Source organism: Diceros bicornis, chromosome 10 (assembly GCF_020826845.1).
Source record: "Diceros bicornis minor isolate mBicDic1 chromosome 10, mDicBic1.mat.cur, whole genome shotgun sequence".
Taxonomy (NCBI): domain Eukaryota; kingdom Metazoa; phylum Chordata; class Mammalia; order Perissodactyla; family Rhinocerotidae; genus Diceros; species Diceros bicornis.
The window spans coordinates 22649355-22677143 of NC_080749.1; the positions used below are offsets into that span (position 1 = coordinate 22649355).

General features: G+C 36.9%; 1 protein-coding gene and 1 pseudogene across 1 annotated transcript in view; both read left to right on the plus strand.

Annotated features, from left to right (window-relative positions):
• Positions 1-27789, plus strand: part of THSD7B (thrombospondin type 1 domain containing 7B) — an 808101-nt gene that overhangs the window by 485684 nt on the left and 294628 nt on the right. Inside the window, exons 11-12 of the mRNA XM_058548890.1 lie at positions 952-1081; positions 5117-5220. Coding sequence (XP_058404873.1) covers positions 952-1081; positions 5117-5220 — 234 coding nt within the window. The remainder of the gene's footprint in view (positions 1-951; positions 1082-5116; positions 5221-27789) is intronic.
• LOC131411065 (U2 spliceosomal RNA) lies at positions 5786-5996 on the plus strand (annotated as a pseudogene).

Genomic DNA, 27789 nt, shown 5'->3' on the forward strand with positions numbered 1-27789 from the left:
GTTTTCCAGAGACACAAATCATTACTCTTTCTTCTATATTCTCCTAACACTGCACCCATCTGACGCTTCTCTCTACAATGACGCAACTAGTTGTGGTATCTATCTGCTCCTTTTTCTTTCTATTTAATTGTAATCTCAAGAATTTGTATCTTCGTATCTAGTGCAATAACTTGCACATAGTAATTGAAGTAGTTGCTAACCACTATAACTATAATTGATTTTTGTTGCTGTTGTTAATTCAGAAGGCATCTAAAGATTATGAAATAACTGCCCCAACACATTAAAGTGAATATCGGCTGTCTTTTTATTGAGGTGCCTATTACTCCTGCTTCTCAGCAAAACTATGAAGTAGACAATATTTTGTTCCATCACAATTTTAGTGCCTCTTCCCTAAATTTCAATTACATACATATTGTCTCAGGTAATAAGGAATAAGAAATCTAATAAACTAATACCCATAAATAAATACATTAATAATACATTCATTTTAATAAGAGTGTGTGCATTGTAAAAAATAGCCTACAAAGAGAAGTGCCTTACCCCAGGGAGTGAATTGCTAGTAATAAAAACCCAGCCCCATGAGCTGTTACTTTGAGATCAAAGAGGGTTTCTGGGGCCTCTCAGATTATGCCATGTAACTCTTATGCCACAGGTAATATAGATTATAATTCATTTAAAATATATTAAAACAATGAGAAATAATCTTTGCATGTTAGAATGCATAGGTTTGAAATCACAATTATTCAGTGTAATGTGTCTCTCTCATAGAAGTAAGACTGAGTATAATGTTAGGTATTAACCTCTGCTCTCTGCTTTTTATTCTCATTTCCCAGGTAGTCTTTTCACATGTTCTTTCTTCACCTCTTTTTTATTTCAATTGCTGCCAAACCCTGGATTTTTATCTACATCCACATAATAGGGCACTATAATTTTATTTTTCCTTTACTTCAGGAAATGCCACAATAAAACAGTCTAGATACAGGATTATCATCCAAGAAGCAGCCAACGGAGGTCAAGAATGCCCAGATACCTTATTTGAAGAGCGAGAGTGTGAAGATGTCCCATTGTGCCCCATATATCGGTAATTACCTTTTTAAATAATCGTTCCACTTTAGTATAAATTCTGACCTATTTTCTTTCATAAGATATATGGTTGTTCAGTGAGAAATAAGATGAAGTAATGTTGTTTATCTTCACATACTTCAATGTTTTCCCCTCTTATCTGGAATGTATTTTGAGAGAGTAAAGGCTGTGCAAGTCTAATTAACAGGGAAAATAGAAACAAACATGTTTTTATTGTAAATGAGCTGCTGGAATTCTGCCATCCAGGCAATCAATTTTCAGGATCAGGATCCAAAGAGATTCAGGATGAGGTCTTTACCTGAAACACATATGCATACACACACAGATAATTCATTCTATTGTTCCATCCTAAAGCCTTTTATCAAGAACTAAGAATCAAATTAGTAGTTCTTTAATAATTATTTTAATTCAAACAAAAATGTTTTTGCTTCTAAATTTTTATCATATGCACATTTTCCAAAACATCTAGTTAGAAAAAAAAGTTTGACCTATGGATAAAATGTGGGGTTTTTTTGGTGAGGCAGATTGGCCCTTAGCTAACATCTGTTGCCAATCTTCCTCTTTTGGCTTGAGGAAGATTGTCCCTGAGCTAACGTCTGTGCCAATCTTCCTCTATTTTTTTTTTTTTTTTTTGCATGAGATGCTGCCACAGCATTACTTGATGAGCAATGCGTAGGTCTGCGCCTGGGATCTGAGCCTGTGAACCCCAGGCCACTGAAATAAAATCTGTGAACTTAACCACTATGCCACTGGGCCGGCCCCAGATAAAACGTTTTTTTTAAAGAAAAGAAAATGAGGGGGCAGGCCTGGTGGTGTGGTTAAGTTCACACACTCTGCTTCGGCAGCCCAGGGTTCACAGGTTCAGATCCCGGGTGCGGACCTACACACCACTTATCAAGCCATGCTGTGGCAGGTGTCCCACATATAAAGTAGAGGAAGATGGGTGCTGGTGTTAGCCCAAGGCCAATCTTCCTCAGCAAAAAGAGGAGGCTTAGCAACAGATGTTAGCTCAGGGCTAATCTTCCTCACCAAAAAAAAGAAAAGAAAAGAAAAGAAAATGGGTAACTTTTAAACTATATGTTACCTATATGTTCCCTCTCGGCAAGTTGGTGATTATTATTTATAAAAACAATACTTGAAGGTTGTGTGTTTAGTCATAAACTTCCACTCTTTTAACATTGGATTGAAACATTGCTTTAGAGTATATCTGGATTAAATTCACCATTGGGTTTTACTGATTTGTGAAAAAACCCCATGGTCTTAAAAATCGTATAGTTATCAGCACACTTACAAATGCCTTTAGCAAAAATGCCTTGTGTCTCTCCTGATTATTTGAGAAACTATATCTTAAAGCTGTGAAATTCAAGGGCTAATTTATTTAGAAAAATACAGGTTCTTTTTTTTTTTTTTTTTAAGACTCCTCACCTTAAAGTTTAGGGTGTCAATGAAGAAATCTAAATTACTATTGATTTTGTTATCCCTTTATTCCTATTGTTTCTATCTGATGACCAGTTTGGGGAGGATGTAAATAAACACTGGGAACATGCCCAGACTACTAATTTTTTCTCATTAACCACAGGGCCATTGTGGAAACACTGTCAATATTCATCCTTTTGTGCCATGTATAAATATTGAAACTTCTGAGCCCAGCAAAAGAGCTCTCAGGGAAAATAGCAATTGAAAAAATTAGCCAAATCAAATATTATTAGACATTTTTATGAACCCAAGGCTATTATAATCAGAGAAAATCCTAGAAACTATTAGTGGCTTTTTCCTTTCTATTGTCTACTCTCTTTACTCTCTTGCTGGACTTCAATTTAGCCACTCATGTTTGAACTAGTTTCCATTATTGACCTCCTGCCATTTCCCCAGAAATCAGTTCTGCTGTGTATGGATTGGATCATTGTAGCATCTCTCCTGATGTGTAGTTTGATATGTGTCCAAGTTATCAGCATGCTTCTCTGTTCTTTAGTAAAACATCCTTGAATTTTGAGTATTATGGTTCTAATTTAGGTTTTGCTTTCTCCCTCATTGGTATGTTAGGGAGGCAAGTTAATGTAGACCTTTATCTTATCTTCTGATTCTTCTTCTTCACTCCATTAAGGTGACATATTCACATGTTTACCAAATTAAAACAGAATCAAAATATCTATAGAAATTTTTCTGTGAATTTGAGCATCTCCCAACATGTTAAGTTAGTAAGAAAAAGGGAAGAGAGTATGGGTGGTATATCCCTATATAGAGTTGGCAATGGGGTGTAGCCAGGAGTCTATGGCTGAACATCCAAGGATTTAGGACTGACAGCCAGCCTGCCCTGACTTGTACAATCTCAGGCATGACACTTAACCTCTTGAGCCCAGGTTTATCATCCCAAAACTGAGAGTTTAACAAGAGATTCCTGAAAATTCCTTCCTTCTGTTTCAATCTATGCAGCACACTAAACTAGGTTGAATTCCTTGGTCTCATTTTAGTCTAGAAAGGCTATGTAAACTTAAGGGATATGAATGAATGACAAATCCTAGTTGAAAATCCCTTACCATTTTAGTTTCTGTGTTTTAGAATTATGCTGAATGAGCCGATGCATATACAAAGTAAATTTACAGTTATTTAAAATTAATAAGTGATTTCTTTAAACATGACGTGTTTTTCTGTTTTACTATTCCCTGATTTCTCCCCAATTCTTCAGTTATTCTCAATATGGAGACCACTTGAATGAGATCAATTATTTTTTTCTTAACTTTACATTTTAATGTACTTTGCTTGATTCGGCAAGATGGTCTATCTCTCTCCCTTAAGACCACCTCTGCCTCCCTTACCTCCAATTGTCCAAGAACCTTGAGACTCACTTAGTCTAAAAGAGGGGAGAGGAGGTGGTGAGTGCTGATATTGATGTTGGCTATGCTAAGTGATCTCCACGTACTCTATCAAGCTATGTTCACATAACTAACAGGGCTCTTTAAAATGACTTTTCCTGAGCAAAGGAATTCTGGTATACACCTTTTTTTTTTCCTTTACTAAGACTTCTCTTTTTTATTGTGGTAAAAGACATACAACATGAAATTTATTATCTTTACCATTTTTAAGTGTACAGTACAGTAGTGTTAACTATATGCATATCGTTCTGCAACAAATCTCGAGAACGTTTTCATCTTGCAAAACTGGTCAATGATATTTTTGCTTCATGTTTCTGTTTTATTATTTGAAGTAGCATCTCTTATCACAGATATTGGCTTATATGAAAAAGTACAAAAATATACTAAGCGAGTGAACAGAATCTGTGGTTATGGGTTATATGGAACATTCTGAAGAGACAGGTTAAAGGATTCAAGACACAGTCTGTCCTGTGGGTATAAAAATAGAGAGTTTTGTTGATCTGAGAATGGGTAACAGTGGAAAAGCCAGAAGGCTTCATTAGAGACTATTTCATCCTCGGGATAGACATACTGGCATTCATCAGAGGCAGATCAATTTCTCTTCCCTGGGATGAACTCACACATAAGATAGATCCCTGTGGCCCCTCACCTTCCTTTTACTCTATAACCTATTGAGATGTTTGAGTTACTCTCAAGTCTTAGGAAACATCTTATAAAAAACTTGAAGCAGAAGATCAAGGGTAAAAGTTGGCACCCAAAACTTTCGGGTATTCGCAAGTTTTGGACCTGGGGATTTTCTCTCTTTTATTTTCTTTTATTGCCTTTTTAAACAATGTTAAGTTCATAAAGAGCTAAGCCTTCTATATTTGATTTGTGCTTCTAATGCTTTTTATTGCCCTTTGCTATATGAACTAAGGTTTACGTGCAAAATGTCCACATTTTAAAAAATAGAATTACTGCATTAACCACAAATCTGGGGCAGAGTGGACTATTGTCATCCCTGGTGCATGCCAGGGCTCCATTTAATGACATTGGTTTCAAATCCATTTTTATTGAATTACTATCTTTATGCTTTTGGATTTCAAATTTCTCGTTTCAAGTATTTCTTTTGTATGTTTGTCATGGTGAAATTTCTAGTCTGCTGTTCTTTGTAATTGCAGGTGGAAGCCACAGAAATGGAGCCCTTGTATCTTAGTGCCAGAGTCTGTCAGGCAGGGAATAATGGGCACCAGTGAAGCCTGTGGAAAAGGGGTGCAAACAAGAGGTAAGGGGATTTTAAAACAGTTTTTCTATTCAAATATGATTTAAAATTATATTACTCGTATAAACTACTGCTTTTTTATGTTTGAATAAGTTGTGATATTATTGGATTGGATTATTTATATTTATCAGTGTTTGAATTTTTTAAGTTTGGCATTAGTTAATGGTGATATTATACCATCATTTAACCATACCCAGCTAGTGTGCCTAAGGATTAATGCAATGTAAGCACATATCTGTTCTCAGTCATCAGCATACCCCAATGCTGATGTTCCAAATGCATGTTGGATATTAGCTAAGGACTGAAGGATATGTCAAGGTTAGACCCAATAGTATACATTTCACTTTTTAAGTGCTAAGTAAATATTTGTTGAAGGAATATAGGGATAACTAATTCCGATAATTGAATTGACTAATTTTAATAATCATGAATTAAACGTAATTGTTATATACACATTTACTCTATGTTCTATATATAATATATGTAGAAAGGAACTATTAACATTTCTGGAAGGTGTTGTGAATAGACTTTTGAATCTTAGTAGAAGTGCCTTTTATCATCAATGTCTATCGCTTCTCGGCCTTTGGGCTAAGATCAAGTGTAGTATCATCAATGTCTAAAAGGTGTGGCATATTGAAATCTCTGAGAAGCACTCAGGACTCATCAGATTGCTCACTTTTCTGTTTCATTCGTAATCCAAGTGCTGGTGATATGAAGCTTTATAAGAAGTGCTTTATTTTTGAAATATGACCACTTTCTCATTTTTAAAAGGATGTATGTAGCAGAGTCACACCTTGTGGGACCAACTACATTGCAATGGTTTCATAATTCTTCTAAAAAGTATATTTAGAATTAAGTTTCTCTTCCTCTTGCATAGTTTATTGTACTAGTCATGATCAGTCATCCCACCCAGCACAGTAACTCCCTTTTTTGTCTATTGATTGGAAGGCACGAGGCAACATGGCCTGGCAGCAGTGTTAACTTCCAGTTCAATGGACAATGTTTCTCCTAGTGGAAGCATTCCTCCCTTTGGAACTAAGACCTATAGGCAGCAGAGCATAACATCAAGGGGGACAGAAAGCAAAAGATTTTACTAGTGGGTCACTAGGGGTAATGGTGAGTTGTGCCACTCTGATTCCCATCCCCTGACTCCTGGACCCATGAGTTCTGGCTATGGGAGAAACAACACCATATATTGGATGCTGATTCAGAGCACATACAGTCTTCCGGAAAAACCTTGCCCCACCCTGCAAGGTGTTGGCACCCAGCTGGTGCAGTAACTGAATCTTCAAAAGACATTTCTACCATTCTGTCAAGCCAGCTGCTTCAGGATGGTGAGGAACATGGTAATACCAGTGAATTCCATGAGCATGGGCCATTGCCACATCTGATTTGCTATGAAGTGAGTTCCTTGATCAGAAGCAATGCTATGTGGAATACCATGACTATGGATAAGGCATTCTATAAGTTTATGGATGGTAGTTTTGGCAGATGCATTGCCTACAGGGAAGGCAAATCCATATCCAGTGTAAGTGTCTATTCCAATAAGAGCAAAACACTGTCCCTTCTATGATGGAAGTGGTCCACTATAATCAACCTGCCACCATGTAGCTGACTGATCACTCTGGGGAATGGTGCCATACTGTTGACTCAGCATTGGTCCTTGCTGCTGGCAGACTGAGCACTCAGTGGAGGCCATAGCCAGGTCATCCTTGGTGAGTGCAAGTCCATGTTGCTGAGCCCATGCATAACCTCCATTCCAGCCACCATGGCTGCTTTGTTCATGAGCCCATTGGGTGATGACAGGCGTGGCTGAGGAAAGAGACTGACTGGTATCCACAGAATGGGTCATCCTATCCACTTGATTATTAAAATCCTCCTCTATGGGTAACCCTTTGGTGAGCATTCATGTGGGTCACAAATATGTTCACATTTTTTTTTGCCCATTTGGAGAGGTCTATCCACATATTTCTTTCCTAAGTTTCCTTGTCACTAATTTTCCAATCACATTCCTTCCAAGTCCCTGACCATCCAGCAAAACCAATGGCTGCAGCCCATGAATCTGTATATAATTACACGTCTGGCCATTTCTCCTTCCGAGAAAAGTGAACAACTGAGTACACTGCTTGAAGTTCTATCCACTAGGAAGACTTCCCTTTACCTTTGTCTTTCAAGGATGTCCCAGAAAGGGGCTGTAGTGATGCAGCTGCCCATTTTCGGGTTGTGCCTGCATATCATGCAGAACCGTCTGTAAACCAGAACTGAGTCTTCTCTTCCTCTGTCAGCGATTATAAGGAATTCTCCCCAGGCCGGGAGAGAGAAAGTACTGTAGCAGGAGTGGGGACCATGAGCATTTGGACCATTCTTCATGTAACTTACTTGTGCCTTCAGGGCCTGCTTGGGCCCAATCATGTATATACCACTTCCATTTGATGATGGAGTGCTGCTCTACATGCCCTACTTTATGACTTGGTGAGTAAGGTAACACCCAGTTCATGATGGGAAGCTCAAGTTGCATGGTAACTTGGTGGCCCATGATAAAGTATTCAGTCTCTACTAAGACCCAGTAGCAGACCAAAAGCTGTTTGTCAAAAGAGGAGTAGTTATCCACAGAGGATGGCAGGGCTTTGCTCCAAAATCCTAAGGACCTGCACTGCACTTCACCTATATGAGCCTGCCAAAGGCTCCAAACAGCATCCCTAACTGCCACTGATACTTCAAGTACCATGGGATCTGCTGGATCAAATAGCCCAAGTGGTAGAACAGTTTGCACAGTAGCCTGGACCTATTACAGAACCTTTTCTTGTTCTGGGTTCCAAAAACTAGCAGCTTTTCAGGTCACTAGGTAAATGGACTGGAGTAACAGAGCCAAACAAGGAATATGTTGCCTCTAAAATCCAAAGAGGCACGCTAGGTGTTGTGCCTAGATTTTGGTTGTGGGAAGGACCAGACGTAACAACTTATCCTTCACTTTAGAAGGGATATCTTGACATGCCCCATACCATTGGGCCTCTAGAATTTCGCTGAAGTAGAAGGCTCCTGACTTCTTTTTGGATTTATTTCCCACCCTCTGACATGGAATGTCTTACCAATAAGTCTACGCTAGTTGCTACTTCTTGCTCACTAGGTCCAGTCAGCATAATGTCATCAATGTAATGGACCAGTGTGATATCTTGTTGAAGGAAAAGATGATCAAGATCCCTGCAAACTAAATTATGACATAGGGATGGAGAGCTGATATACCCCTGAGGTAGGACAGTGAAAGTGTATTGCTGGCCTTGCCCGCTGAAAGCAAACTGCTTCTGGTGGTCTTTCTTATCTCCAAATACAGTAGTATTTAGTCTTAGGGCTTCAACAAATGAATTTGGGGAAGACACCGTTTGGTCCATAACAGTTACACTTTGGAAATGATGTCCCTGTCAGAACATTTACAGATGTAAATTAGCTTGGCAAGGTCCTTTAATTCAGGAGTGCTGAAGGCAAGGAGTGCTACAAGGCTATACAGTGACTCCGTGTAAATTACGAGGAGGGACCACTCCTCAAAACGTTTTACTTCCATATGTCCGAAAATCGTTGTAATAATATGATCTTGTTATTACAAGACCTTTGCCTACTTTCTCCTGGAAAATTTTATAAAATATATAGATCATCCATATCTGCATGAATGAAGTCCTTTAAAAATGGTACCTTTGTGCAAAACTTAACTCTAAGTTGTGACCTGGACTTTGACAGTCTATGATACTGGAGTATCATACTCGTTGGTTTTTATTACAAAACTATTTAGTAAATTCTGCAGAGACGTTGCTCCTAAATTATGTAGAATCTTGTCACATAAATTGCAAATTATTTTATCTGACTTAGAAGAATTCTACCTTTGATTTCAATTTAAATGGATTCTAGCTGGAGGCCTGATAGTCCTTTAGACTAGGCAAGTGACCTACTTGAGTTTGCCCGAAATTAGACACCAACATTAGAGAATTCCTAGAGTTTAGTTGTTGGGAAATTTGCACTTTTAAAGTAGTAGGATGGGTCTCCAATTTTAAGATAGTGAAGTAAAGGCATTTCCACTCCCATCTATGCTCTAAAATTACTTCAAAACCAGAAAGGAAAATGTGAAACAGTAACACAAAGTTAATCCTCAATGAGATCTGCTTTATAAAATTGTTCCAAAGAACAAGAAGCACAATGTGCTCACCCTCAAGTAAATTAGGAGCCATCTGTAACCTCAATCACAATCTATGATTTAGAAAGTGAATAAAGATATGGTGAAGTACTCTGCATAACAGGGTTATACCTAAATGTTGGCAGGGCTGAAGACGTGGAGGCCGAAGAGAAACAAAGCGATTTGGCCTAGACAAATCCTGAAAGGCACCACCTTCTACAGAAGGAAATATGCAAGAGTGTGTGTGTGTGTGTGTGTGTGTGTGTGTGTGTGTGTGTGTATTTGGGGTGGAAGAAAAAAACAGGGGCTTTTGAAAGTCTGAGTAAAGAGCAGTGAGCACTGACCCTGCTCAGTTCCTCATCTTTTGCCCTGCACAGTCAGGTTCCTACTTCTTCCTAAAGGCTGAAGGTTTATTCTCTGGGGATGTAGAACCAGAGCGGTTGTGGACCTTGGACATCAGGAAGAGGAGGTGGAGATGAAGGGCTAGACCTAGACTGAAGTCAGGAGGATCAAAGGAGAGTGTGAACAAGGACTGAGGAGACCCTCTGTTCCCTTCCCCCTCCTGCTTTAGCACGCTGGCCCGGTGGCTTGAATACTTTTCAGTCCCATGGAAACCCTATCAATCTGAAAACAATTTAAATTTAATTTTCTCTTTGAGGGTTTTTTGAATCACAGAGGGAGCATGAATTCAGATCATAAACTCATGGAAAGGCCAGCTTGGGGTTACAAATTCTCACAGGAGATTTTTTGTCCCCTCAACATCCAGTGTTAAGTTTTAGACACGCAAGTGGCCTTGCCAAGATGTTTTGCTTGACGCATTTTATTTCTAGTTCACCCTTACACTGAGGGCAAGCCTTTGTGGTCATCACTTCTGGATGAAAAAGAAAAGAAAACAGAAAGGCAAGTACCATCTACAAGGAAACGGGGATTTAGGGCTTCATCGTCCTAGCTGTCCCACACGTCAGGGACAGAGGGGTTCTCTCTGCCCAGCTTCTTATGCGTAATCTGAATAAAGAAGGGATGGTAACTCAGCTTTTATGGTAAAAGAAATCATAAGAGGAAGAAACTTAAATGTTCTAACATACTTTGATGAAACTGCCCTTAATAGCATAAAATTTCAGTACTGAAAAAGGAAAAGTGAAGATCCTGGCATTCATAGAAGGATAGTGAATTTGTCTATGGACTGATATGGTCTGATTCTTATTTTGCTATTACAGTGACTGCTTTAAAACTGGCTTAGTGGACTTGCCAGTATTTTTCTTTTGGACAGTACTTTCTTCTCATTCATAAGCTTCTGTGTATACACTGTCATCACAGAGAGACTTGACATCTATGGCAATATAATGCATACAGAGAAGGTACTGGAGATCAAAGTTGTCTTGTCTAAGGTACCCTTGACTTCCATGAAGTACCGGCATTCTTTTTGGGTTTGTTTTCACTGAACAATGTTTATGTGGACCAAAGGAGGTGGATCTCTAATCTCTGTCAAATCTTTTTGTTCTTCCTTAATTGGTTTTTGTCACAGTGAGAGGCATAGTCTTCTTACACAATAGTTCTGATAGAATTTGTGTGTTTTCTTGGTATTCAAGGGATCTCTTTAACATCAAGGTACTTTTCCAGAAAAAAATTGGGCAAAATAATCCACTTTCAAAATAAGTTCTGGATTACCTTTACTTTTAATACAGGAGGGGGTTAGAAATAGGTCGGAAGAAATTAAGGAAAAGAGTAGTCTAAAGCCCTTGATAGTGAAACGGTAATATCTGGTGTTCAAAAATGAAGATTCATAGGGGCCGGCCCGGTGGCGCAAGCGGTTAAGTGCGCGCGCTCCGCTGCGGCGGCCCGGGGTTTGCCGGTTCGGATCCCGGGCGCGCACCGACGCACTGCTTGGCAAGCCATGCTGTGGCGGCGTCCCATATAAAGTGGAGGAAGATGGGCACAGATGTTAGCCCAGGGCCGTCTTCCTCAGCAAAAAAAGAGGAGGATTGGCGGATGTTAGCACAGGGCTGATCTCCTCACAAAAAAAAAAAAAAAAAAAAAATGAAGATTCACATGAAATATATATTTGTGTGTGTCTGCTATTTTAGCAAAGTATGCTTTATTTCACACACTATTATTTCATAATTTAATTTTCTAGGGCTTCTAATATGTGATTGAATCTTTAAAAATTGATTTATATAATTTTTCTAAGATTATATAAACTATATAGATATAAACTGTATATCCATCTAAAACAGAGGCAAATAAATATATTATATAAGCTGAATTAAGAGGAAACTATTCATATTGCAGATCTGAATACTCTAATTGTTCTTCTCTAGTTATGTTGCTTCATGGGGAGAAAGTTAGAGATAAAGATGCTAACCCACCATCAGTTCATCAGCCAATTGTTTTTCCGGAAAACACAGAAAAATACAGCAAAAACACACATTTTGAAATAAATAAGTCATTATGGCCTGTGAATAAAATGTTAAAACAGCCAATCAGCTAGTCATGCTCTTCTTTCTGATGCCAGCTGTCCTTGCATTTTAAGAGAAGAAGAGAATATCTCTGGATGATTAGACTTTCTATTCTCCAGATGGAGGAACCCATAGTAATTTAACCTTATAAATTGCACAAGTTTACTCTCTTTCATATTCATCTACATAGACCATAACAAGAAGTCATTTAAGTAGATTCATAGAGGAAAACAAATATATGGGTTTTAACTATGACTGAGCAATAGTCCAAGACAGATACAGTCAGTCCTTTCTACTTTTGTTTTATTTTTAGTGTGGGAGGGAGAGGGGGAAAGTTTGCAGGGAAAGAAACTAGAGCAATTTCTTCTGTTTACTTCAAGACTTGAATAAAAATGAGCTACATTAGCTATGAACAGTGGGCATTTCCAGTAGAGAATGGGGAGCAACTGTAGCTACCTCAGGAGCTCCTTCCACAGATGTACCTGTTTCTTAAATGGGAAAAGACATGTGGCAATATCCTTCCTGTCAATTTCAAAAAGGGAGGGCATGACACCACTTGAGATCCCAAGTCAACGTACTAGGGTTTCCAATCTAGGCAATGAGCAACACTATTTTCAATAACTTTTGTGATATCATTTTTAATAACTGTGCTAATCTCATAGGAAAAAAGTGATCATACCCCAATATTCTTTGTATTAAAGATCATTCTTGGGGGGATTTCTACCTTCAGTTCTGACTTCAACACCAGAATAACCAATTGGAGGACATTATGTTCTTTATTAATTTATCTTACTAATTAGCACCTGATTCCAAAATAATTGGTTGTGAGTATTTTGTAAGGAACTTCAAAATGATCTCTTCTAAATATAAGTTTTTTTAAGTGTGAAAATAAAAGAAAGATCAGGTTAGAATGTAGAAATTAAATTGACAGTGTAAGGCAACTCTCTAAATTAAAATATCCTCAGATTTTAACAAAAGAATAGGTTTTATAATACCATAGGTATTGGTTTAGAGAGTGAAATGTGGGACTTAGAGCAAAGATTGCATTTTAATGTAAGTGAATAATGATTCTGGGAGATATTTTTCATTTTCTCTTTACGTTTTAGGGTAGGATTAGCTTTATGGCTTTCTGCAGGTTGCTGCAGGTAGAATATGCACATTTTAAAAATTGGCAATAAATTAAAAATAAATATTAAAGGAAGTGACTGACCTTAGGCATGATGCTTTAGTAACACAATGTAAACCAAGAGCGGGTTCAGAGATGGTGTCTTCTGCCAGTTTCTCCATTTTTAAGATAAGAAGCTATAATGCAAAGCACAAAGTAACTCTTCAGTCCACCTCCACCCCACCTACATCCCCAGCAGGTATTTCCCTGATGAAATGGACACTGGGGGATGGGTATGGGTAGGGAGTAATGTGTTTTCATTTGAGGAGTGCAGTCATTTACTAAACTAGGAGCAATAATTTTCTCCTCTGACTGCATGGCTCTCAGTTACAGAACTATCTTCCCTTCAGGAATGTTAATATGAATTTCAAAGTCTACTGCAAACTGTGTAAATGTAATAGGATGATAATTCTCTTGTCCAGGACCAGAATTCAGTCTCTTCAAATAGATGTAAATCTCCTGGCTTCCCTTAGCTCTCAAGTGACTAAGGTCAAGATATTTGTTTCTGTTTAGCCCAGGAGCTGTCTTAGGATTGTATCTGAAGGAGGTAATGTTTTTACATTTTTATTTGTATTTCTAAAGAAAATAGAAACTTCGACACTCCTTTTAGTAGCAACAAGAGGAGAAGGAGCCCCCACTTGCTCTAGAGGCTCTAAAAACTAACAGGAGCATCAAAACTCGGACAAACCACTACTCTGAATTCAAATAGATAGAAAAGTTGCAACACAAGTGCCTTTTTAGGCCAGTTACGTTTTGAAGGATTCACAATCTTTCAACAATCTTTTAACCCAGATGCATAAGGGATGAGAATTAAAAACCTAATAGAGTCAATTAAACTCAATAGGTTTGTTACCAGTATCACCTCACTCAGGTGGGACTCTGACCCACACTCAGAGGAGCTCTGAAGAGGGGCCCGTGGGTGGGCCTCGTACCCACAATCCGTCCCTTCCTTGGAGGGTTCTTTCCTGTTCCGTGTCACGGATTTGAAACAAAACCGAAGTTGAGAGGTGGACAGCACAAGCTTTATTCAATGGCCAAAGAATGGAGAAGTGGAAACTAAGTTCACAAATCAACTTCTCAGCTCTTGGAGTGATTAAGCAGCTGGTATAAGGGGTCAAGTAATGAAGGGGAGGAATATTCACAGGCACTGGGGGAACTGGGCAGGCTTTTCAGGGGAATGAAGGTGCCACCTCTTTTCTTTCCTTATGTGGTTATATCCTGCTGTTGCCATGGCAGTTGTAAACTGTCATGGCGTCGGTGGGTGTGTTCCATAATATGGTTATGTATTACATTGAGCATGGAGTTCACTGAGGCTTTCTAATTATACCACAAAGGATTTTGAAAGCCTATACTAGCATAGTGACTTTGGGAATGAATTATAAGGAACACACATAAAAGGTATTTTAAGAGAAAAATCATTAGTACTTAATAGCCAAATTTGTATACAAAACAAAGGATAGTGATCAATTGAAAAGATTCAATGGTTTTAGACCAATGAGAATAGACAATATTGACACAAAAGTTGACATAAATAATTAACATAAATAACTGACATAAAATAGAGAGAGGTATGCAGTATTTGAGTATGTGAGAATAATTATTTCTGGAAAAATAACATATATTTTGAAATCATCTGCTTAAAGGTTGTAGTTGATGCCTGTTCTTTCCGGGAGAGAGCACAGAGAAAGAGTAGAGGCCTGGAGATGTAGAGGTGAGGTGCTGCGATGAAAGTAATGTTCCTTCACTTTGCAGTGTGAAGGACCTTGACTCAAATCATATTTTTGCCACTCATTATTTGTGTGAGCTTAATTAAACTGCATCGTTAACCTGTCTGTGCCTCAGTTTTCCCATCTGCAATGTGAATAGTGGTTCCAGTTTCTTGCTGCTTTTACCGCTATTTATAGTTGCTCAAGATGTGTTAATCTCCTTTTTCAAAGCGTGGAAGGTAGAGATATTCAGAATCCAGAGAGAATGTAAATATTGCAAAACATGGTTTATTAAAATAAATGAGTGGAAATGAGTAGAGAGATTCATTGGTTACATGGGGAAAAAAAAGTTCTGTGATCAAATGATTTTCGTCTTGGAAATTCTCAATGTAGAATTAGCCAATTGAAGGCTCTTAGAAGTGCTGCTGTGAAGAAATCTATTAGTTGTTTTTTTTTTTTTTTAAGCAAGGAGTTTTCCCAAACCCATTTGCCTGCAGAGCCTGTTTTTCACGAAATACCAACTAACATCTTTATGTTATTGAAAACTGTGGGTACAGTATCATAAAAATTACAGAAGGGAAATTTTCAAGAAATATGTGTGTGGTATTGTCAAATGTTTTAGAAATAATTGTGTAAGTGAAAATGGAAAAAAAGGATTTGGCAATTGAATGGACATAGCTGAATATTCAGAGTCTAGTCCCAGCAAAGTAATTGTAGATTAAAAAAAAAATTGTAATTTTGACACCAAGGCATGAGAGGAAACAGATATTGAGTAGAGACCTTACAGAATGTTTGTCAAAGAAAAGAAGGAAAGAAGTAGCATTGTAGCTCAGGGTTCAAAGAGTGAAGAGAGAATCACCTGGTACAGATATGAAGACAGAATCGAAATAAGTGGTGGGGGAAATATATTGAAGCTGTTAGAGAGGGAGAAAATACTAGAGTGAGCGTGATTCTGCAGGCAGGAAGGGATGTGACTGAATAGAGACGTAAATTCAGGAGTTGGAAAGAAGAAACTCTTTTTCCTTTCTTCTAAACTCTAGAAGATATCAGAACACAGATGCAGAGACAGTGAGGAAGAAAAGTGCAAGAGCTTTTATAAAATGGCTCAGTGTCCATAGAAACCCCTTCCCATTAACCAGCCATGATCTTCTAATTTTAAATCCAGTAATTTGTTTTTAGTCCACAGGGGTCTACCCTCCTTTTTGAGACTCCTCGCCTCTTCTCCCGTGTCCCAGCTTCTCTAACTCTCTCGAATACTTACATCCCGGGCTGTGAGCCTGACTTCTCTTCCTGCGTCCAACCCTTACATGGCATCATTCTTCATAATTTTCTCTTTACTTTTATTGTTTCCATCTATGTTTCCCCAGATAACCCCAACATTTCCCAGAATTTAAGTTCTAGAGATGATCACCAGGTCTTTATTTCAAGGAAAATATCTCTCTTAACTCCATATTAGAATTTTTACCTGCTGAACATTAACTGCCCTACAGACAATATACTGATAGTTCAAATTCACTGTTTCCAAAAATGAACTTACTTTCTACCTCAAGAAACTGGATTTTTCTTCCTATTTTCAGTCCCAAGTAGTTGTAGTTCCACCCTTCCACTAACAGAGAGGGTCAGTCGTCATATCCTGTCAGTTCCGTCTTCATGAGGCCTCCATCATCTCTTCCCTCTTTTCTAGACCCCTGTTAATGTCTTCCTGGGTATTGGAGTAACCTTCCAACCGTTCTTCTAGCTCCAGGCACATTTCTTACAAATCTGTCCTTACCTTCTGAAGCCAAAGCCGTTTGTGTAGAGTAACTCATCTGATTTTAACACTCTCTCACTGAAGAATTTTTGGCAGTTGACTTTTTCCCATTCAAAGCCATTACCATGTACCCTAAATATCTTCCTAAGCTCATATTCTGTTTCACTTCTCCTACTATTGTCTCTCAGAGCCCCCACCAACTAGTCATTGTCCAAGTGCCACAAAACATTTGTTAACTTCAAGTTTCTCTTTCAGCTTAGAAATCTCCTCCTTATCTTCCTCCACTCGTTGAGATCATATACCTCCTCCTGGTCCCATCTCAAATATTACCTGCTTCTCCAAATAATTCCATTCTTCCAGCTGCAGTTAAGCACTTCTCAGCATACACTCCCTACTTATTCATACTTTATGTTTTATAATTATGTTATACCTTGAATGTCCTTCTTATTACATTTTTAAGCTCCCAAAATGCAGAGAACATACTTTATTCATCTTTATATTACCACTGCCCCCCCAATATCCCTATACTATATACATAATAGTTGCTTAGTAAATGTTTGTTCAATAATTATTACTTTGTATACCAGAATACAAAGTTCAGATCTTTGGCCAAACATAATAAACAAAAGTACATGAAATGCATGTATAATTTTATTCTATAAAAGGAAAAACAGAAAGTATAACATATTAAAATTACTATTATAAAATACTTTATCTATGCTTAAATCAAGCCATGGAAAAAGGGACTGTGCTTATATGAGATTTTAGCCTCCTAGAGAGTAGAAGCTGTATCAGTTTTACTCTATAGTATGCATATTTTACAAATTGCTTCAAAAATGTATTTCTAGTGCAAGATAATGAGGTGATGATAAAATACCATACGACCTGATTCTCTGATGTCAAGATCATGAATTGTCATCAGGTGCCTTTCCATGAATTTATGTGAAAGTGGGAGGATTACTTATAGCAGCATGTTCAAAAGGTGTTGCTTCACTTTCTCTAGAGCATTGATTTTCCACCAGTGGTGAATTTGCTCCCCAGGGGACATTTCCCAACATCTGGAAACAGTTTTGACCGCCACAACTGGGGAGCATGAGACAAACTGGTATGGTTCTGGCATATTAATAATGCTGAGATCGAGAAATCCTACTTCTAGAACCAGAAGTGTAGTGTTCACTTCACTTCTTCGTGATTAAACAGATATAATTTAAAAATATCTTTTCATTTAAAGAACTAATCAGAATGATTCCCACATAAATATTTCTTACAACTTGTACGCATTGTTAATAACATAAGCTAATTGGTTAACTGCATGTAAATTAATTACAATTGCATATTAAGCTGTAGTGGTGCTAAATGCTTTTTGAAAGAATTTGTTTCAATAGGTGCATCCAGAGCACTTTAGAATTTACAATTGGATGGAGGATGGTAATATGACAGTTGCAAAACTGCAAACTCATAATTAAATTCTGAAACACTTGTGCAGTCTGAAAATATGAGTACTGTACCATCTTATCAGCAACTTCCCTGGAAAGCCAGGATTTTGGAGTGATGTGAATGATATAATTATATGCCACATAAAGAGCTATTTATTCTGTGTTTATATTTTAGACCCTGCTAAGTTTAATTTCTAATAGTATTATTGTAACAATGTGATCTACTCTTAACACAGTTGGCATTTAATAAGTACTTTGTCTTCCTTATATTACAGGAAACAACTCCAGAACTGTTTTTATCTACTATCTTTTCCTTATTAGGCTGTTCATTCCCTCATGCTAACTACCTATATTTCTTGGACACAAAGGCCCTCACCTTTCCCTACCTTCCAGCAACAATTTCATCATCCCAGTTATCTCTAATTGCTCTAGACCATGACTTCATCATGACCCCATTCTACACTGGCCTTTCCATGTATAGCATAACTTGCTCTTCATTTGTTTCAACTTATACGTTAAATTCGTACATTAACACTCCCTGTCTCCACCAGCAATCTAATATGAGCAGTGAGTTTTCTTCTTTCTTGGTGAAACTGTGAATCAGATTGCCTTTTCCTTGCCAAGGTATAGATGGCATCATTTCCCAGCCAGTCATTAAGACTCTAGTCTCCTGGGTTTTGCATATTAAGTCAAGTGAACCAATTTTGATGCTTGCAGTAGAATCTTCTTGCAACAGACTTAAGAACAGCTGTAGTTTTTATTTTGAAATGTGTAATGGTTATTTTTTCTCTTGTTCTATGAAATACCCCTTATTGTTCCTTTATCCCTACCTTTATCTCTTTCTCTCTTTTTCTGTCTCTTTCTCTCACTGTCTCTTTGGCTTAAATAAACCAAAGTTGGTTCTCTTGATGGCAGTTTTATATCCCTAACTGATATACGTCAATACTCCCAATTTGTTATTCCTATATTCCGTATTCAAAAGAATGGCATCACTGTGCAATTATTCTGGAGTCTTCTCAATTCTTAACTAATCATTTCTTATTAAGCATAAGATCCTACAGATTCTACCCCAAATCTATTCTTTTCTCTCTCTTCTTACTACTGCCAATTTAATTCAAGGCCTCATTGCCACTTCTGGATTATAATGTATTAATGTTCAAATCTATGCCCGATATTCCTAAATAATTATTCTAGAATTAATATCTCATTATGTCACTACTTGTTTAACATTTTTAATATATCCGTGTTCACTTCTAAAACATGAAATATAGGGCTGTTCATGATCTGGCCCCTGTTCTCACTTCTCTTTTTACCCGGCCCTACCCTCTCCCACCATACGTAACTCAGCTACACACTTAACTTTGCCTGGATGGTTTGTCCTCTCTCTTTCCTTTGCTCAAGCTCTTTACTATGGTTTCTGGATAGGAGCTTCTCTTCTCCTGTGGCATCCTTCTTTCAGGTTCTTTCAGTGCTAGCGGTAACTGTTAGTTTACTTCTCTAACTCCTGTTGGTGGGCTAAAATTGTGTTTTGTTCATCTCTGTATCCCCTATACATAGTGTAGTGTCTGGCACATTCTAGGTACCCAATAAATATCTGGAAAATTGATAACCTGTTACTTACCTTTTCTTGTGGTCATGGAATTCTAACTAATGCTGACTTTTTTACTTTTTATCATGGAAAGAGTTTCAAATATACAACTCATGCATATACATATGCCCATATTAAATCATTATTAACATACTACTTTCATGTTTCCTTATTCCCCCATCTCTACCCCTAGTATCACTGATGATATTTGCTCACACGTTTCAGATGTAATTTCTTAGGTGAGCTGGTAATTGTCTCAATTTTCTTCATATTTTCTCATTGGAGTCTCTAAAGTAAAACAGCAGAGTCTGTTCCAGTTAAAACCCTAGCACAGTTATCAATATCATAAGAATGAATGCTAAAGAAATTGTCTAAATAAGCAACACAAATTGTCAATTGAATAAATATTTATTTTTCTATTTTATCTAGTTTATAATACTGTATTGAAATGACAGTCATAGTCTTTTCCTCTAAAATATATTTAATACACACATACACCTATTTTTTTTCTTTGCAACTGTTCCCTTTATAAAATTCCCTTGGGAATTTTGAATTTTGCTACAGATCATGTCCCTTCCCCTCAAACAGAGCACAAATGCCAAATGGACAGTGAAAAGCATTTCAGTCTTAAATAGAACATCTTGCCTTACTGAAATGAAAAAGTCTTGTTAGTTAGTGGAATTTCCAGGCTTACATTTTTTTAAATGCTGAGGTTCTTTGTGACTAATTTGTTTCCATTAATATCTGAATTCCTAGAATATTTTATCTTCTGTTGGTCAACCTAGATTAGGCTTTCTAAATCTATGTCCTCTGTGACCTGATCTTTCACACACTGAGGATTGAATTTTTTTATTTATGGTACATGTTTTATGGTTATCACTAAGTCATGGTATAGCACGTTAAACCAGAACATCAAAAGTCAAATACTTTTATCCTCCTGTTGTAAGTGGATCAAGATTCTTTGGGAGAAAAAATCTATTTGGGTTGAAAATGACTTTTTTATTCACATGCTCTATGTCACAAATTTCTTCTAAACATTCTCTATTGACCCATAAGCTCCTAGACTATGAATAGAATTCACGCCATATTGTTTGCAAATTTATTGTCATTTATACTATGCTTAACGAGAAATTTTTACTAATTATGTTATGCTTGACTCTTATTACACTTAAGGGTTATCTTTCTTTCTTTCATTTTTTTCTTAAAAATCATCTGGTGTCACTCTCTTGGTGCAGTGGCTCAGTTTGCCAACTAACCTAGAACTTTCTACAAAATAAAAATATTCCACAATGTGAGGGGCTAACATATGAGTTAAAAAGACTCCATTCATGGAGCTGTTGAAGCTAGGTAATTATCTCTCAGGAATGTTGTAGAAGACATTCCTTCTCCTTTTCAGATTTTGTGATTAAAAGCAGTGTAGCTACTATAGAGTGTGAACTTATGATGCCAGATAGAATTTTAAATCATTTTGTGCAACTCACATTTAGTAATGATTTATTAACACCAATACTACAGTTGAATGCTAAATGACAGTTTTGACAAGCAAATACTCTGCACATGTAGGGTCAGATAAATTGAAGATATTTTAAAGAACCTCCATAATTCCCTTACTATCACCGTAGGAGGCAATAACTGCACAGAAGGACGAGGAGTCAGGTGTAGAATAAGGCTCCTACCACCTAGACCTTCATCTGGTGTGGGTAGTGGATCAGTCAAGATTCTCCAAGGAAACAAAACCATAGATAGATAGATAGATAGATAGATAGATGATATATAGATAGATAGATATAGAGATGTATATGGATATATATATCTAGATAGATACATAGATACATAGATGTATTATAAGGAATTGACTGATGCAATTATGGAGGCTGACAAGTGCCAAGATCTACAGTGGGCGAACTGGAGGCCTAGGAGAGCCAATGGTATAAGTTCCAATCTGAATGCTGACTGGCTTGAGACCCAGGAAGAGTCAGAAAGAAACAATGTCCTAGCTCTAACAGTCAGGCAGGCGAAGTTCCCGCTTACTCGGTCTTTTTATTTTAATCAGGCTTTCAACTTATTGGATGAGGCCCACCCACATTGGGGAGGGCAATCTGCTTCACTCATTCTGCCAATACAAATGTTAATCTCATCCAGAAACACCCTCACAGACACAGCCAGAATAATGTTTGACCAAATATTTGGATACCCTAAGGTCCAGTAGGGTTAACACATAAAATCAACCATCACAGGTAACTGGTCCCTTGGAGCAAAGTCCAGTGACTAGGAACTCATGGATGTTGTGGCTTCCTTGCTCATTGTTTGGGCCATTCCAATACACTCAGCCACTTCTCAACCAAAATAACCCATCTTCTTCAAACTGCCTTTCCTATAGTTGACATAACATCAGAAGTTTGGCTCATGTTTATTGCTTTGCCCTTTCCTGTTTTTGTCTCCAATAAAGTGTATTATTATTATTATTTTAATGCTTGAATTTGTGCATTCTTGTTTATATATGTTGTCTTTTCCAAACAATTATAGATGTGAAAGTGGGAGGGGATCTCAGAAAATATCTAGTAGGATATTATCTGTGCCACCATGCCTTCCCTTCCCAAGTCTTTCCCATGTATTTTATAAGTAAGCATACTGAGTTCAGTTTGGTCAGATTTAAGAATTTTTTTAAAGCTGCAAAATCCAGGTAAGAAATACTCAGATATCTAAAAGGGAATAAATAGATCACCAACAGGCGATTCCATAAATATGGTAATTTTAATATTTAAAGCCAAGTTCCATCATGACTCATTATATGACCTTGAAGTTGGTATTGTACATCGTTTTCTCCTCTCACACTCTTGGACTGAACCCAAAGTGCCTAACTTCTATAGCACAGACAATATTCTATAGCAATTTTACTAAACTAATTTGGTATAGTCTTTATTTGTAACATGTATAAATATATGATGAACTGTAAGAGCTATTGATTTTATTTGGTACTATTGAAAGATTGCATTTTGATTTTTCAGATCCAGAAATCTCAGAGGGCAAGGCTACAAAATAACACAATTTTAGTGCAACTATCAGCTACTTTATTAAGTTTCCCTAAATCTTTCTGTATCTTATTTTTTTTAGAAAAACAGCAATACTCTCTTATCAGACTTTTAAAAATATCTAAACTTGTGGGCTTAACTGGCTATTAAACATTATACATTATACATATTTTTAACTTTGAATGGTTGCTATTGTATCATGAATTTTTTTCTGTTCAGTATAGGAAATTGATTTGGCACAAGTGAATGATAGATAGGATTTTTAAACTTTCTCCCTCAATAGATTTGTTATATTTTTGAGAAATTGCTTTTAAACCATAAAACATGATATTATGCAATCTTTTACATCTGTTCTCTCAATTGGGCTATGAAGTATTGAACAATATTCCTTACAGAAGCATTGCTGTGTCTCATAGTTATGTGCTTGATGAAAAATATTTTATCTACTTCATGGAATGAGTAGGAGTAGATAAAGATTGATTATGATTTCTCAGAAACCTGTTTCATGGATGGAATTGTTTCTCTACATTTTATGTGCTAAGGGAAATCAAATAGGAATCTCATTATACTTAGCATTTATAAACGTAATGCTATTTTAATTGCTTCTTATTCCTACTCGCCCCTGCCCTCTGCAAGTTTCTAAATCAAAAGAAAGAAAAAAAGTTAATTTATTCCAACTAAAATATCCATACTGATTATAGCAATATCATTTAATAAGCTATAATGAAGAACCTAACTTGGGCATATTATTTTGTAATTTATAAAAGGTCATGAAAACTTAGAAGCTTGCCTTCCTTCCTCCCTCTGAATGATAGTTGTATGATATGCTATCTCCATTTCATCTACCTTTTTAGTGACACAACTGGGTCCAGTGATTATAGGATAAGTTCGTGTGTTTTTTCCCTCTATCCAACTATTGTTCATTAGGACATTTCCACGTGGAAATTGAAATTTTCAAAATTTATTCCAATTCTATGTGGAATAGAGAGAATAAGTTGTCCTCAACATGTAATTTATACTGCCTGAAAATTTAAAGATGAGAAATTTATAAGAGTTCATGAGAGGATAGAAGTGGTATAACAGTAGGCACCTGCTGGAAAAAGGAAAAGTGAAATCAGCCAAGGAAAAAATTTCATGCTTGTGATGAGGAGTAGTTGATTTGATATGGGAAAAGTAAGAGAGAGTGAAACAAATGTGGATGAGAAGAAAAATTAAAAGAGCTCTTGCAGTGACTGAGGAGAGTAGAGGACAAGACAGGCCATTGAGGACAGAGACAGAAGGGGACATGCAGGAAAAAGTATGGAAGCTCTAAAAACCACCTCGATGGGGATGTGGAGAATACAGTATATGTGGTTGTGCTAGATATGAAGTTCTTTATTGCAATTCTCATCAATGACAAAAGGAATTAAAGTCTTTTTATAATTGAAATTTATAACCATTCTTATAATTCATAAAGCAATATAAAACCTCCCTCCCACTGGCTCTTTAAAGAAATTATTGCACCCAACACTGCATCACAGCTGGCCCATTAATGTTTATGATGAGCATTAACCCAACTGCTCCCAGCTTCCTTTTGAACTGCTGCTCATACTTTTCTCTTCCTGGCTCCCAGGTGACTGGCTCTGGACCCTAGCATTCAATATGTAATTCTGGCTCTCTCAGGCATGATTGTTAATTCATTCACTTATTTACTTATCAATAAATTAAACAAATATTTAATTGGCATCAGCTATATCATAAGCACCAGTTCTAGATACGGATGCAGGAGTTGGGTGAAGAAAATGGTTTAATATTAACTATGTTATCAAGGAACCTCTTGCTAAGAAAGTGGCATTTGAGCAAAGATTTGGAGGAGGAGAGGGAGTAAATGATGCTTATATCTGGGAAATGCAAAAGTCCTAAGAGAGTAAAAAGGCTGTTGTATTCAAGGAACAGCAAAAGACAATGAAGCTTGAGCAGAACAGCTAGGAGGAGAAGAGGGAGAGAGGAGGCCAGAAAGGTGGAGGAGACGAAGCAAATTGTGAAGAACCTTGTAAGGACTTTTGATTTTTATTCTGAGTGGAATGGGCAGCCATTGAAGGCTACATGCAGAAGACTGATATGATCTGACTTACGGGTCTGTTGAGTGGATAGTAGACTGTAAGTGGAAGGATCCAGTTAAGAGGCTACTAGAATGATGGGAGGAATGATGATGGTGACTTCTACCAAGATGCTACAATTAGAGGTACAAAATGGTCAGATTTTTAATATGTTTTGAAAGGATTTATGAGATTTGTAGAAGGATTGGATGAATGAAAGAAAGGCTATCCTAGGATGACTGGAGATATAACTTGGGGAGTCATGAGCACATAGTAGATATTTAAACTAGGAGACTGGATGAGATCAGCAAGGGATTCCATGTAGCTCGGGAAGAGTCCAAGGACTGAGCCAAGACTAAGAGATGAGGGAAATGAGGAATAACCAGCAAAAGAGACAGAGGAAATAAAAGACCAATGGTATAGGAGGAAAAACAAAAGAGTATGGAGTCTTGGACACCAAGAGAAGGAAATATTTCAAGGAGGAGGAGGGATGACCATGCTAAATGATACTGAAGGAACAAGTAAGATGGTAGGAGAATTGTCCCTAAGATGTAGCAACTTGGAGGTCATCACTGATCTTGAAAAGAACGGTTATATGGAGGTGGCGGGGAGGATTGCAAGAGCGTGACTGCAATGGGTTCCAGAGAGAATTGGAGACAGTGACTGGGAAAAAAATAAAAATTAAAAAACCTTGCAACAACTTTTGATAGGGAGAGAATAAAGAAGTGGGGTAGTGGGGGACGGTGGAGTCAAGGGAGTGATTTTTTTTTGTTCATTTAATTTGTTTGTTTCTAAAATTGGAAAAAAGTAGCTGAAGGGAATGATTCAATGGAAAGAGAAACTCATGATGGAGAAAGGAGAGAATTGCTGGAAAGATGTTCTTAGAGGCAAGAAGGGATGAGTTTTACTTTTTTAATCTTTTATGTATTAAAAAATGAAATTATGACCGTTAAAAAAGGAGTAGAAAAGACGAACAGTACAGTATAAATTCATCCAACCACAATCTCACTTCTCAAATGAACTCAAAAGTAACTGGGTATATATCTCACCAGAAATGCATGTGCAAATATCCACACAGACACACAGAGAGGCACTAATATGGGCTCATATTGTGCTACAACCTTTGCAATTGTATAATATTAATAACACAAATGTATTTGCATATAATTATATATAGAATTTCCTCACTCGTTTTTAACTTACATTTAATTTTTTCTCTGATTATAAAAATTGATATATGTTATCAGTATAAAAGTTAGAAAATAAGGAAAAATTCTGTGTCATATGAAGCAGATACTTCATAGGAAAAAGCAAATACTTTTTTCCTAAATTCACTCCTTAGGAAAAACAGCTATTAATATTTTTATTTAAAAATATTATGTTTTATTTTATATGAATGTAACAGAAGAAAAAGAACAGAAATGAACCTGAGAGATTAGTTCTAATTCAAATGTTTTATTTTATATGTTTTCAAAAATAGAATTACTTGGTTCTAAAAAATTAATCTAAAGTTCAAAAAAATTCAGAGAAACATTAAAAAGTTGGAGTTATTATTATAATTTTAATTGTGGTTCTTAATGGCCATAAGTTTATTTCCATTAACAATACTTGGTCAATTGTATCCTAAAATCAGAATGCACCACTTATGTCTAAACAGCAGACTAAATCTTCCTAAATTTTTAAAATTAATTAACTAATTCAAGAAACGTCTATCAAGCACTGACTATGTGCTAGGCATTATTTTAGGAAGTGAATACGCAATAATTTCAATGCAGGTAAAGCCCTTTCCTCATGGAGCTTACATTCATTTTAAAAACAAGAATATATTTTCAGATATAAATCTAGATTTTAAGATAATAATAGGGAAAGGTTAATTTAAAGGCAAAATTCCCATAAGTGACCAAAGATTTTTTAAGGAAAAAAATAGTACATCATGGGATAATTATTATAGTTAATACCTATTATAAATTAAATAAAAATTACAAAACACATGACTTTATATTCTCAGTAGGCCCCCTTATCCCTCTGCAATTTCTTCACTGATATATGTATGCTATTGTTTTTCCAGAAAATTCTAGTATACCCTGTTAATTGCTTCAAGTCACACTATGTTTAGCTTGTTTTGTCTATGAACCATGCTCTTTTTTTTTTCTTTTCCTAGAGTTTTAAAAAAGATGCTTTAAAAAAGATGATATATATTTTTCTTAGCAACCATGTGTAATAGTTGTGCTTCCAGGATTTTGGAATGGGGAATACTCTCTTGAAGACATATCCATGGTGCTTTCTAGACCTGTTACATGATTATAAAACTAGGACTTGAACTTAAGTTTTTTCCTACTTCCTTTTTCTTGGATTTGTATTGAATTTTGCTTGGCTTATTTTTCAGGAGTCCTGAGGTGGTAAATTTTCTGAGATTTTATATGTTCAAAAATGATTTTATTTTCTCCTCAAATTGAAATGACAGTTTAATTGAGTACAGTCATGCGTTGCTTAATGATGGGGATATGTTCTGAGAAATGCATCGTTAGGTGATTTCATCGTTGTGTGAACATCATAGGGTGTACTTACACAAACCTAGATGGTACAACCTACTACACACCTAGGCTATATGGTAGTAATCTTGTAGGACCGCCGTTGTATATGCGGTATGTCGCTGACCAAAACATCAGTATGCGGCAGATGCGCGTATAACAGTCTGGCCTTGAAATAATACCCCCACCAACATAGCAGGTCAGAAATCTTATGCCAGTCAGACACTCATTGTATCAGTTCAGCATCAACTAGAGAAGCAGAACAAGTAGGAGATATGGACTTATTAAGGGAGTTAGCTTACACAATTGTGGAAACTAGTTAAGCAGCCTCTGTAAGGCTATATCTATCTGACGCTGAAGCTGGAAATCTACAGGGTAGGCACTCAGGAGGAAGATGTCATGAGTAGGTTGGAACCCACAAGCAGTAGTTGGAACCTCACAAGGATAAATTGAAACTCAGGTCCATCTCTGACCCCTTAGTAATGAGGGTATCCTGCAGAAGCTGGGTTCTTTGTCAGAGTTAAACACACAACCTGGCCCTGGAGGCAGAGAAGCTAGAGGAGGATCCAGGGGAAGGTAGAACAACTGTAGGCTTAGCTGCTGCTTCAAGCCAAGGCAGATCAGCAACAATGTATATGAGCTAAAAAATGGCTGCTGCTTCCCTTCCT